The 12,721-nt window shown below is 48.8% G+C and overlaps 1 protein-coding gene across 8 annotated transcripts in view; it reads right to left on the bottom strand.

The window, feature by feature from the left end:
* Positions 1–3,326: 3,326 nt before the first annotated feature.
* LOC133119046 (caldesmon, smooth muscle-like) overlaps positions 3,327–12,721 on the bottom strand; it is a 68,309-nt gene continuing 58,914 nt past the window's right edge. For 7 of the 8 annotated variants that reach the window (XM_061229433.1, XM_061229436.1, XM_061229432.1 and 4 more), the window contains 7 exons: positions 12,328–12,371; positions 11,714–11,792; positions 11,122–11,244; positions 10,557–10,652; positions 9,222–9,287; positions 7,063–7,099; positions 3,327–4,134 (listed from right to left, as the gene is read on the bottom strand). In XM_061229433.1, the coding sequence (XP_061085417.1) occupies positions 4,118–4,134; positions 7,063–7,099; positions 9,222–9,287; positions 10,557–10,652; positions 11,122–11,244; positions 11,714–11,792; positions 12,328–12,371 (462 nt within the window). In that variant the 3' untranslated portion in view covers positions 3,327–4,117. The remainder of the gene's footprint in view (positions 4,135–7,062; positions 7,100–9,221; positions 9,288–10,556; positions 10,653–11,121; positions 11,245–11,713; positions 11,793–12,327; positions 12,372–12,721) is intronic. The other variant, XM_061229438.1, reaches the window with a different exon arrangement.

A 12,721-nucleotide genomic window follows, 5' to 3' on the forward strand; every position in this document is an offset into this window, starting at 1 on the left:
TCACAGTCACTAGTGGCAAGTGAAGGCAACGGAGTTCTAGAATTAGAATGTTGACAACAACACTCCAGGAATCCTCCTCTTCAAAGGGTCGAGCATCCATCCCGCTGTCGAAAAAGGTCTCAATGAGACAAGAACATATACTTTTGATGAACAGTAACCACAAAGGTGAAGCTTCCGTCGCGACGAACTGACTCCACTGCCATCTCAGAGCTGTGAGGGAGGGATGGTGCCACCGTGCGGAGGCAGGGCTGAATGAGCACCCTACCTCCGCACACGGGACGTCTGGGGCTCTACAGGAGGGGGTCAAACCAGTAACCCCCCCTTCATCCACACACCTCCAGGTCTGGATACAGTAACTACCACACCTCATCAGTCCCAAGACTGCCATATGGCTCTCAAGTGTAATTACCTTAAAATCCCCATTGGCACTCGACCTTATACCTTTTCGACCAATCAAAATGACTGCGATACGATTGTTTTCGAGCCCCTCGTTAAAAACCTCGACCACTTCATATTGGGCTTGGGACTGAAGGGGTTAAGTTTCTCTCATCCTTCAGTGAAGGCTAAATATCATCGTCTTCGCAAAGTTAATTTTGGCTCATCAGGTGTTCGGGTGCCGGCCTGCGATTGTGAACAAATGCAGTAAATTAAAACGAGTTTAAGTCCAAGACTTACGCTGAATGATGAAACAAATGTTCATTGAATAGAGGCCAGAGTTTGGCAAGCTTCACCAGCAGAGTATCACAACTAAACTGAACCGAAACCCGACCCCTCACACAAAATTATCAACGCTCGTAAAATGCAAAGGGTTCAATTACTGTACATACAAGAGACATTTTATTATCTATAATGTTTATATTTAGAGGCTCCAAATTCAAATAAATTCCAGAAGGAATTAAAATTAATATTTGAGCAGTATTTCTTTTCAGATGGTGGAATAGACAGTGCAGTGAGCAGCAGGGCTATTTTTACGGAATAATAAAGCGCGGTTTGGAACAGGTGTGAAACTCTCCGGACAATGAGTCCGGCCTTCTCTCCCCCCCCCCCCCCGCGGGGCGGTAAATCACGGCGTGTCATCTCTCCCAGCGAGGGGCGAATTCTGACCGCGCGGTTTGACCGGAACACGACCGTCGGCCCGTGCCAGCCGACATCGACCGGAACACGATTCGCGCGAACAGAATATTCGCCGCCCGGGATGCTACGTTAGAAACTAAGTCACCTTTTCAAATAAGAACACAGGGGAACATGTGATGAGAACAGGGCCTTAGTCGCGGTCTACGTTCAACAGTCACTAAGATGAGTCGAAGTAAAATGTCACGGTCTACTCCATCTCCATGCCGCTGAGATCTGGGTGTTCTCATTTCTGTACATCGTGTAATGCAGAGAGATGCTGAAACCGGTCAATGGTGAAGCTTTTCTGTGTGTTTCAATAACAAGCACCATTCTCTGGCGACTGGTACCCCCTCACTCTCATTCAAATGTTCTTTGCCTAAATGTTTTCTCAAAATTCTAAGTCAGTGTTCTAGAACTGCTTTCAGTCACCAGTCGTGATTGTTACATCAGCATTGGAATGCTCAGTTAAGAACATGCTAATCACAGACCTTAAAGGGTTAACTCACACCTCATAGCCAATTTTAATTTTTGAATACATGACAGATTAGACAACAGTAAAAGGAGACGGTAGCACAACTGTAAAGAACAAAATAAGATTTACAGTCATCAAAATGACCAAAATAATATTGATGACCTTTCCTGATAATTAGCAAATTAGCATAATTTCTCAAGCCTGGTCAAGAGGCATCCAGCGAAATTCAACATACTATCTCGGAGATTTGTCCTGCTCCGTTAAACAGTTTCTGTGTGATCGGTTTCTGAAACAGGGGGAGGTTTTCATCCAATGAAATATATTTGAAAGTATTATTTACAGTCCCCCTCTCTCTCTCTCTGTCTGAATGACCTTAGACATCAATCTGTCAGTGAGAGAACACATTGGCCTTCAGTCCCTGTGACATGATCTAAGGTTCATTAACGGAGTTCTTCGATGAATAACTATTCAGATTGGCATTAGAACATGATAGCGACTACAATAATCATAGTCGCTATATTATATTATCATATTTAGACTAGTGCATCACATACAATCTTGACAAAAGCTGCAATGAACAACAGCTACCCGTCTCCTGGGCTGGTATCGAGGAGTGCCCTTGATCAGTCCAAAATAATTCACCGCCTATCAAAAGTATGTGCGCATGGTGTTATAAGTGCTGCTTTTAATACATAAGCTTATTCTTACGCTATCTCGCAAAGGCTAAAGCAAGCAAGCAAGTGGGGGGGAGGGGGGGGGGGAAACTGGAATATTTTATTCATTTAAAACAGACATGAGATCAAAACCTCAATCCAGACAAGCCTCGTAATTCTGTCAAACAGCCAGGATTAGACAAAACATTTAACATCTTCCCTCTTCTCTTAAAAAAAAGAAAAAGAAAAAAGTTTTGTTTGGGATTACGTGGCAAACGCAGTCATTTTCACCGTACGACAGGTTATCGTGTGCGCCACTCGCACACCAAATTCACTGGTAGATTCCAACGGTAAAGTAAAAACCACGGACTATGGAAAGCATGCAGTCCCCGCTGGAAAGGTAAAGGGGGGACGTTCATCACCAGTCCTACCTGAGAGCGTCTGGGAGAGGCAGTGGCTCTGAGCTGGAGAATTCACACTTGCCCCACTCCTCCACCAAACTCACATAATACATCCCTTCCTGCTCACGTGACCCCCCCCCCCCCCCCTCCCGCCCGCCCCGCTGCGATTGGTCAGCGGGCACAACTGCTTTTTGTCTATTGTTAGACTGGAATACGCATTCAGGTCTACAGTGCGTCTCCCTCCAGCTGCTGGTCGTGGTGGTTATCTAAAAATAGAACCGAGTTTTTGGATTTAGCCTTTTCTTGTTTTGGAAGATACCGAATCCAGGACGAGATTTTGAGATTTTGAGGGATTTGGGGTTTGCCTGAATGCCAAAGATTTATGAGAATGGATATGTCATGTGGCATGACATGCACCGTATCCAAAAATGGGAAAATGTCCCATTTAAAAATAATAAACCATCTAACTCAGAAACAGGCCAATTAGTCACAATGCAGGCAATGGCACAAACAGTGATACTGACAAGAATGCTACACACATCAGAAAATGTAAAAATGTGTAGAATTAGCATTAGCAGAATTGGCATTTGGCTGAATTACAATTTATTGAGAAGAACCAAATCCCATGGAACTGATGCAAATCCTAAACACTTTAAAAGGCACAGGAAGAAAAGACAATGAGCCAAATTGTAGGCATGTATACATTTATTCACCTTGCAGAATCAATGATACAACGTTGACGTAGCATTGGTCTTGTATGAAGCCATCTGCGACAGTGTGCGTACCAATAACACAGAAACAATAACCAGCCCGAAATGCACCTCACATAACTTGATGCCTGTACAATACATACATGACTTCATAAAACGAATGTGAATAAACGACAATTCAAACGGTCCCATCACACCTGAAGCACATGTAAATGTGGAACGGTTTAGTTAGGCTTTTAGATTCATCAAGACTGGGGAATGTTTAGTGTGTTGCGCAAGCTGTGTTGTGTAGTATGTGCAAAGAGCTTAGAAGAGAGATCCTGTACTGTCTCTGGTATGTGTTCCGTTTCATTTATTCCAGGCACAGTTAATATCATTTCAACAAGTTATTTAAATAATTATGGCCGCATATGTTTAGAGAATGCCAGGGTATTACACTGGATTACAGTTGCTCTGCAGATTTAACGGTTGCAAGGGCTGGCCGTTTCATATCTGAGAAAGTAGAACGGTCATCACTCGTTTCCATGACAGCGCGCAGCTCGTATTTCCGTTGTTGTTGTGCTTACAGGCGGGGTAAAGAAACGCGTGAATTCCGGGAGGGTAACTTTTAAATACATTTCCACAAATTCTTCCTTTTGCGGCGTCGGGGAACAGTTTGGGTGATGTGCCCTGAAGCGAAGCCAACGTCGTGGATCCGCTTAGCAACCCCAGACCTGAGCAGCAAAACCATCGTTCACGCTTGGAAACCGAATTCTGAATGTGCAGCGGTCAAACCGGGGTCTTTCCTGAAAAGAGACGCCAGAACAACGAATCAAGTCTTACGATGAATCGCCCCAACATCCATTGCAATTTCCTGGAACATCATTTAACCATCAAAAGCGTTATGAATCTGACAGCGTTTTTACTGGAGGAAGCTCAAGTATGCTAGCATCTTAGGGACAGGGCTGGGGCCAAGTCCATTTATATTAAAACAATTCATGAAATAAATCCATCAGTGAAAAAAAACAAACAAACCAACAAAAAGCATCTTGGAACATTGTGGCCATTTTCAAAAACTTTTGAAAATGATTTGTTCCCAAATTTCCCAATGTTCTCAAATGTCTCAATTTGACTGAATTGAAGTGGACTTGACCTCAGCCCTGTTTGCGGGGTGGGGGGGGGTTGTGGACAGAGATGTCTTCAGCCCACTTCGGTCCAGATGACATTGCGGATTCACGAAACAATAGGAGCGCGACAGGAAAAAATAAACGGGGTGTTCACCCTGACCTCTCACTCTGTGTGTTCTCAAAGTCTGCTGGGTGTTAAATTCTTTCACTGTGAACCCGAGCTGAAAACAAGCGCTGCTAATCGACCTTTAGCATCCGCTCCGTGTGTGTGTGTTTGTGTGTGTGTGGGTACATCTGTGCATGTGTGTGTGTTTGTGTGTACATACTTCTGTGCATGTAGTCATTCTGCATGAGTGTGTGTGCAAGTGCATGCATTTTCTGTGCATGTGTGTGTGTGTGTGTGCATGCGAATGTGTGTGTGTGTATGAGCGTGCGTGTGTGTGTGCGTGTGTGTGTATGAACGTGCGTGCGTGCACATGTGTGTGTGTGTGTGTATGAGCGTGCATGCATTTGAGTGTGTGTGTGTGTGTGTGTGTGTGTGTGAGCGTGCGTGCATGGGAGTGTGTGTGTGCGTGTATGTGTATGAGCGTGCGTGCATGTGAGTGTGTGTGTGTGTGTGTATGAGCGCGTGTGTGTGAGTGTGTGTATGAGCGTGTGTGTGTGTGAGAGTGTGTGTGTGTATGAGTGTGTGTGTGTATGAGCGTGCGTGAGTGTGTGTGTGTGTGTATGAGCGTGTGTGTGTATGAGCGTGCGTGCGTGCGTGCGTGAGTGAGTGTGTGTGTGTGTGTGTGTGTGTGTGTGTGTGTGTGTGTGTGTGGTGGAATGCACAGATGCTGCCTCACAGAGTAGCGGTATGCAACTTGAGGTCTGGCTGATCAGTGGCTGCCATTCGCCCTTCAGTCTAAGGCATTCAACTGGCTGGGGACCAGGTTACAGTGTGTCTGAGGGGTTACAGTGTGTCTGAGGGGTTACAGCGTGTCTGAGGGGTTACAGCGTGTCTGAGGGGTTACAGCGTGTCTGAGGGGTTACAGCGTGTCTGAGGGGTTATCTGGGCGTGTCTGAGGGGTTATCTGGGCGTGTCTGAGGAGTTACAGGGGCGTGTCTGAGGGGTTACAGGGGCGTGTCTGAGGGGTTACAGGGGCGTGTCTGAGGGGGTCATAGGAGCGTGTCTGGGGCTATAGGGCGTGTCTGAGGGGTCATAAGGGCGTGTCTGAGGGGTTACAGGGGCGTGTCTGAGGGGTCATAGGGGCGTGTCTGAGGGGTCATAGGAGCGTGTCTGAGGGGTAATAGGGCGTGTCTGAGGGGTCATAGGGGCGTGTCTGAGGGGTCATAGGGGCGTGTCTGAGGGGTTACAGGGGCGTGTCTGAGGGGTTATAGGGCGTGTCTGAGGGGTTATAGGGTGTGTCTGAGGGGTTATAGGGCGTGTCTGAGGGGTTATAGGGCGTGTCTGAGGGGTCATAGGGGCGTATCTGAGGGGTTACAGGGGCGTGTCTGAGGGGTCATAGGAGCGTATCTGAGGGGTAATAGGGCGTGTCTGAGGGGTCATAGGGGCGTGTCTGAGTGGTTACAGGGGCGTGTCTGAGGGGTTATAGGGGTGTGTCTGAGGGGTTATCTGGGCGTGTCTGAGGGGTTACAGGGGCGTGTCTGAGGGGTTATAGGGGTGTGTCTGAGGGGTTATCTGGGCATGTCTGAGGAGTTACAGGGGCATGTCTGAGGGGTTATCTGGGCGTGTCTGAGGGGTTATCTGGGTGTGTCTGAGGGGTTACAGGGGCGTGTCTGAGGGGTCATAGGAGCGTGTCTGAGGGGTTATAGGTGTGTCTGACGGGTTATCTGGGCGTGTCTGAGGGGTTACAGGGGTGTGTCAGGGGTTATAGGTGTGTCTGAGGGGTTATAGGGCGTGTCTGAGGGGTCATAGGGGCGTGTCTGAGGGGTCATAGGGGCGTCTGAGGGGTTACAGTGTGTCTGAGGGGTTACGGGGGTGTCTATAAGACCCTTTTATATCTCAGCTCAGTGGTTATCACGTTTAGGCTGTGTTCAAAATTGTACTACTCGCCCTACATTTCAGGCTGATTGTCATTGAGATGTAGTGGGAGTAGAATGCTATGTGCCTAGCCTTGGTCTGAGCTGTGCTGGGCCAGGCTACTCAGGTCCATCCCTGAGGAGACGGGGGGGGGGGGGGGGGGGTTGAAGCATTGTGTCTCAGCCCCCCCGGCATTCCCCACTCCTGCCGTAATGTCCTGCTAATCCCCCCCCTCCGCCCAGCCGTAATGTGACAATCGGACAGCTGCGTTGGGGGGGAGGGGGGGCGCCCGGAATCCCGGAATGCAGGTGGGAGGGCGAGATGGGCCCCCCCCCCCCGGGCCAGCCGAGTGGCTCAAGGTCGCGGCGGTGTGGGGGCCGCGTAAATATAGAGTGCCGCATTACCACCCACCCCCCCCCCTCCACCACGGTGGACAGGGGGCTGGACGCACGGCTGACGGCATAAATCACACCGCCCGCTCCTCCTCAACCTTGGCCTTTAAAATCTCTGCGTTCCTCCTGAGCCCCCACCCCCCCCCCCCGACCCCCGCTAGGCCACGCCCCCCGTCTGGCGGCGGACATCCTCACCGTTGGCGACGGGCTTGCTGGCGTCTCCGGGGGGTGTCTGCACAAACAAAGGTTGAAGAAGGAGAGAGAGAGAGAGAGGGAGAGGGAGAGAGAGAGAGAGAGACTGTCCGTCAAATCACTCCCATGAGTCCGGTCCTGTCCTGTATATGCTGGTTTCTGTTCCAACCAGTTACTTTCATTTTAACTTTTCTGACAGCTCTATAGATTACACTGGTTCACTCCTGTACTGAAATCTTTAGGACACTCCTGCAGTCTGCACTGATACACATGACCAAGATACAGTGTGATTGAGCTAACTAAATAATTAAGAGCAGAACTTTCCACAAAATCCTGAAATGGTCCTTGCACCCCTGTTCTATTTGAAGAGTTGGAGTTTACCCAACCATTGCTTTCCATTACAAGAATGGTATCATTTCATAATTGTTCACATGACGGCATGGACGAACATGTTTCCCTTTAACGTAGGCACACAGAAGTATTTACTGCTAAAGGAAAATTTGGAGTGTAACCCTTGAAAATTGCTAAGGTGTCATGTCACAGCAGCGTGTTGTCTAAAATTACATTTTAAACCCAAGTGGAGCTAACCCCTTCAGCCTCAAGGCTTTCGACATTATACACCAGAAACACGTGCAGGTTAGAGACCGTTCTCAGTGCTAATATGCTACGCTGCTACAGTGACACCTCAGCTCACAAATGCTCAAGCGCTATCCCAGTGTAACAATGCGTCCACTGTGCAGTTTGACCCGTTAAGTTTCCAAAATCAAGTGTGTGCCCGAATGGTATTTCAGGAAGTGCAGCCAACGTCACGCCTATCTGACAAACGTTTGAAGAACGTCGGGGGGGAACGCTGTGCAAACATTCCCGTTCGGTCGCCCGGTGACCTTCCCGTAAGAGCCATGACCAAGCAGTCTGACTCTTATTTTATTTTTTGAAACAAGTAAATTGTTAAAGTAATAGAAAACACCCAAGGAAAGTCGCATAAAAAAAACTGGTAGCTGGAAAGACCGGAAACCCGGCTGCCATTTTGTGAAAATTTCAATAAGCTAATTTTCACAATGATAAATTAACTTTGAACTGGAACATGTAAAACTGAGTGGTGCTCTCAGGCGGTTCCCATGGGAACGTGAAGAGAGTCCCCACTGGCCGGGAGGAAGGAGGGGGCGGGGCTGTGGGTGGAGAAATGGGTGGAGCCACGTGTGCGGAGGTAAAAGGAAGTCAATATGTGGCTCCACCGTCCCCTTCGTACAGAGAGACCTTCCCGATCCACCGCAGGGGAACACAAGCCCCCTCTGTGACCTTCTCTTCAAACTGGCGAGGGTTAACCCAGTTGGCAGAAGTTGCCAGAAACTCCGAGATTTACCTCAGTGGAGGAAGAAGAGGCGAAGGCAGTTACAAAATGGCTTCTGCCCACTCATTCTCCCAGAAGGTGACATTTCCAACGTCAAAGCTCTCCAGCGCTCTGAGCTGTGAGCATTTTGATAGGAGCGTGCTAGCGCGTTAGCCTGTTAGCGGAAGAGTGCCTTTAAATATGCCTGCTTCAAATTTAGAAGTTTTCACAGAACATGTAGCTATAATAATAATAATAATATTATGAATAATAATAATAATAGCAGCGCTGCAGGAATGGATGGATCGCAGTGCTCCATTCCTGGTCTGAAGGTCACTGGAGAATCTACAGCTTGAATGGCATGTTGGACACGTGCGTGGGTACATGGCAGAGGTGAAAACGACATCAACCTGGCAACCACCTGGGCTCAATAGCTGCCAGGCATTAATAACCATTAATAACCACGGGCCCCCCCCCCCCACATTCACAAGGAGGAATCTTAGAGAAAACCCCCCGCTCTCCCCCCTGCAGGATGATTTAGCCACGGTCTTGGCGATTTGTATTCGAACAATTTGGCAGCGTGACCGTTTAACCGTCCTGCCAATCGCACGTGAGAGCGGACGCCACCCAACCGCGTCAAAAGCCTGAAAGATCAGCCAATCAACCGCTCTGCTGCCGAACAGGCTCCGCCCCCCCCCCCCCGGCTGCTGGTGACAGATTGGCTGGTTTCTCCTGAGAGCCCTCCCTCCTTCAACATGATTATGACCCTGCCCTATTTTTTTTAATGATGTGTAAAATGTGACCCACTCCCCCACCATGTGCACACACTCACGTTCGCTGGGGAGCTCCTGTTCTCCCATAGGCTGCGCTTGTTTGTGACATCACCAGGTTTCAGGTCCTGCCAATGACAGCACAGAACACAGAACAGTGTCACACTGACGATACATTTTTTTTAAAAAAATTTTAACATATATATGATACAAATAAAACGATGAAATGACGTGGGAGAAATTACAAATTAAATTAATAAAAGCACAGAAAGGCACGACTGAACAGTCATTTGGGTACATTCTGAAAACGGTAAGTCTGAAAAATTCAAAGTCTTTTTGTCTTAGTGGAGTCAAGAGGTTTGTACTCCATCTACAGCAGGGGTGTCGAACTGAATTCCCAGCGGGCCGCAGTGTCTGCGGGTTTTTGTGGTTGCCTTTCAATCAGCTGTCAATTAAGGGCTTGAGAACAAGGTGTGTGGATTCTTTAGCCAATTAAAAAGTGAAATGAACCACAGGTGCCGGGAACAACCCGAACACCAGCAGACACTGCGGCCCTCCAGGACTGGAGTTTGACTCGGAAAGCAACAATCAGGTCGGGATTTAAATAAGCACATCTTGCTGGAGGCACCTTTCAGTTGCGAAGCAGACTGAAACGGGAGATTTTATGACACCTGAAAAGGGACCGAATTTGAAATGGAAATGTAATCGTGTCAGCTGCTGTAGGGCCCAGCCATTGGAGCCCGATTTCTCACGGTACCTCGAGCGTACCTTCAATGGTAAATGGTTGGCATTTATATAGAGCCTTTATCTAAAGCGCTCTACAATTGATGCTTCTCATTCACCCATTCATACACACACTCACACACTGACGGCGATTGGCTGCCATGCGAGGCGCCGACCAGCTCGTCAGGAGCATTCGGGGGTTAGGTGTCTTGCTCAGGGACGCTTCGACACAGCCCGGGCGGGGGATCGAACCGGCAACCCTCCGACCGCCAGACGACCGCTCTTACTGCCTGAGCCATGTCGCCGCATTAATATAATGGGCACGTGCCAATACTAGAAAAATGCATCCTCGCCGGGTCCTCCCTCTGTTATTTTTATTGCACACTGAAGAAAGCCTTGCGCCGAAACATTACATTACATTAATGGCATTTGGCAGATGCTCTTATCCAGAGCGACATACAACAAAGCGCAAAGTGCATACCCATAACCAGGGATAAGTGGCTGAAAGACCCGAGAGGGAAGTACAATTTCAACTGCTAAACGTCCGCCTGGTTGAGTTTTTCCTCTGTGAAAAGATCCAGCTTCATGCACATGGTGTGTGTGTGCTGCTCTTTTTCTCCTTGGTTTTCACACTGGAGACCGTGGCGGTTTGAGCGGACGGGGGCGGGACTCACAGCAGGGGCCACTCCGGGGGACTTGGGGCCCTCAGGGGTCTTGCTGAGCCAGTCGCTGATGAGCCCCGCCACGCCGATATTCACCTGGGCCGATTCCTGCAGGTGGGGGGAGCGGAGGGGTCAGTGAGCAGGGGAAGTACCCCTAGGGGGCGGGGCTAGGGACTACACACCTCATAGGAACTACCTGTTAGGGGCGGGGCTAGGGACTACACACCTCACAGGAACGACCTGTTAGGGGGCGGGGCTAGGGACTACACACCTCATAGGAACGACCTGTTAGGGGGCGGGGCTAGGGACTACACACCTCATAGGAAGTGCCTGTAAGGAGGCGGGGCTAGGGGGCGACACCTCACAGGAAGTTCCCGAAGGGAGGGGGGATTTGGCGATTCACGCCTCACAGGAAGTAGCCCTAGGTGGGCGGGGCTAGGGGCGACACCTCACAGGAAGTGCCTGTAGGGAGGCGGGGCTGAGAGCTACAGGCCTCACAGGAAGTAGCCCTAGGTGGGCGGGGCTGAGAGCCACAGGCCTCATAGGAAGTGTGTGCGGGGTAGCGGTCGGAGCCCACCTTGTTGATGTTGACGCTGCCGTACGTGTCCCCCTCCTCCCAGCGCGTCTTCAGGCTGCGGATCCCCTCCGTCACCACGGGCAGGTCCAGAGCGGGCCGCAGGGGCCGAGAATCCCTCTGGGACTGAGCACACAAGAGCCCTTACCCAAAACCAGCACACAAGAGCCCTTACCCAAAACCAGCACACAAGAGCCCTTACCCAAAACCAGTACACAAGAGCCCTTACCCAAAACCAGTACACAAGAGCCCTTACCCAAAACCAGTACACAACAGCCCTTACCCAAAACCAAAACCAGTACACAACAGCCCTGACCGAAAACCAGCACACAAGAGCCCAAATATAGAATAACACAGTAATGCAGGTAACATAGGCTGAGACCAAGTTGAAAATAAAATTTTAATTGAAAAAAAAAAAAAAAAAAAAAGCTGCAAATGCCTACTTTGCCTACTAAAATTTGACAGTGAGGTCTTTATGGGCAAAAGTTATAGAAAGAGGGGGTGGTGGGTTTGTAACTTTGTAACTCTATGGTGCGTTCAGATTAAAAGAGATGGAACTCTATGGTATCTGTACTTCCTGGCCGGGGGGCCTTACCTGCAGGGCAGTGGTGTACTGCTCAAGTCTGTCGTCGATCTTGGAGATGATTGGCGTGTGCCCCATCTTCACTGTACTGCTGTAATTATGTAATAATGCCTGATTAATTTTACAGAGCAGAGGGCGATTTTACACAATCCCCTGACAGAGTAATGGTATCACTTACAGACTCCAACCACTAAGAACGTAAGCAAGCACCAGCACATATTCTGAAAAAACTTGATCGGATGGTAGACTCCAAACCTCCTGTCTCCGTGACAAGAGGCTGGTAGCAGAACTTTCCGGTGCTTCCAAATGTCCACTGAAACGGAATTGTACCCATTTTCAGAAAATGCGTGAACGCAGAATGTTCCGGCGTCAATGGAGGGAAGACTTTCAACGCAGAGAATGACCATATCAACCACCTGGTTAATCTAATAATATCCGTGGTCCCAGTATTTACACAAAATGGCAGTTAGACAAACTGTGAGCTGATTATTTTTCATGGCGAAGGTTACTTTGTAGACCCAAAGCATAGGTTTTTGGCCTTTAATAGCTTTTCACACCAGCAGCTACTTACTGGGCAGCATTTGGAGATTGAAAGAACAGACAAAAGAAAGGCTTGAATACTTCACCTTTTCTGGGCAGACTTGTTCAAGAACTCTGCCCTGTCCCCAATCTGAAAATACAGGGCGGAAAATTACACCGTGAAGATGGACAATCCCCTCAATCACACACACACACATATACACACACGGTCTAACTTGTTTATGGTTTGAGAGTAGGTTTACACATTCACACTTTTCTCAGTCTCTGCGAAATCCGACCCAACTAAATGTTTTCATCCAATTGATGGCGGTCGTGATAAAACACCAGAGATTCGCTCCTCTGCTGTTGTGTGTGTGAGAATTGCAGGATAGCAGTTGTGATTAAAGACCGGAGACTGTCGCTCCTCTGCTGTTGTGTGTGGGAGTTCCTCAAACACTCCTTCCAGGAAATCCATCTCAGTTTCTAGCACATTCCAAATTA

The sequence above is a fragment of the Conger conger genome, chromosome 19, assembly GCF_963514075.1.
Source record: "Conger conger chromosome 19, fConCon1.1, whole genome shotgun sequence".
In the NCBI taxonomy this organism is placed as follows: domain Eukaryota; kingdom Metazoa; phylum Chordata; class Actinopteri; order Anguilliformes; family Congridae; genus Conger; species Conger conger.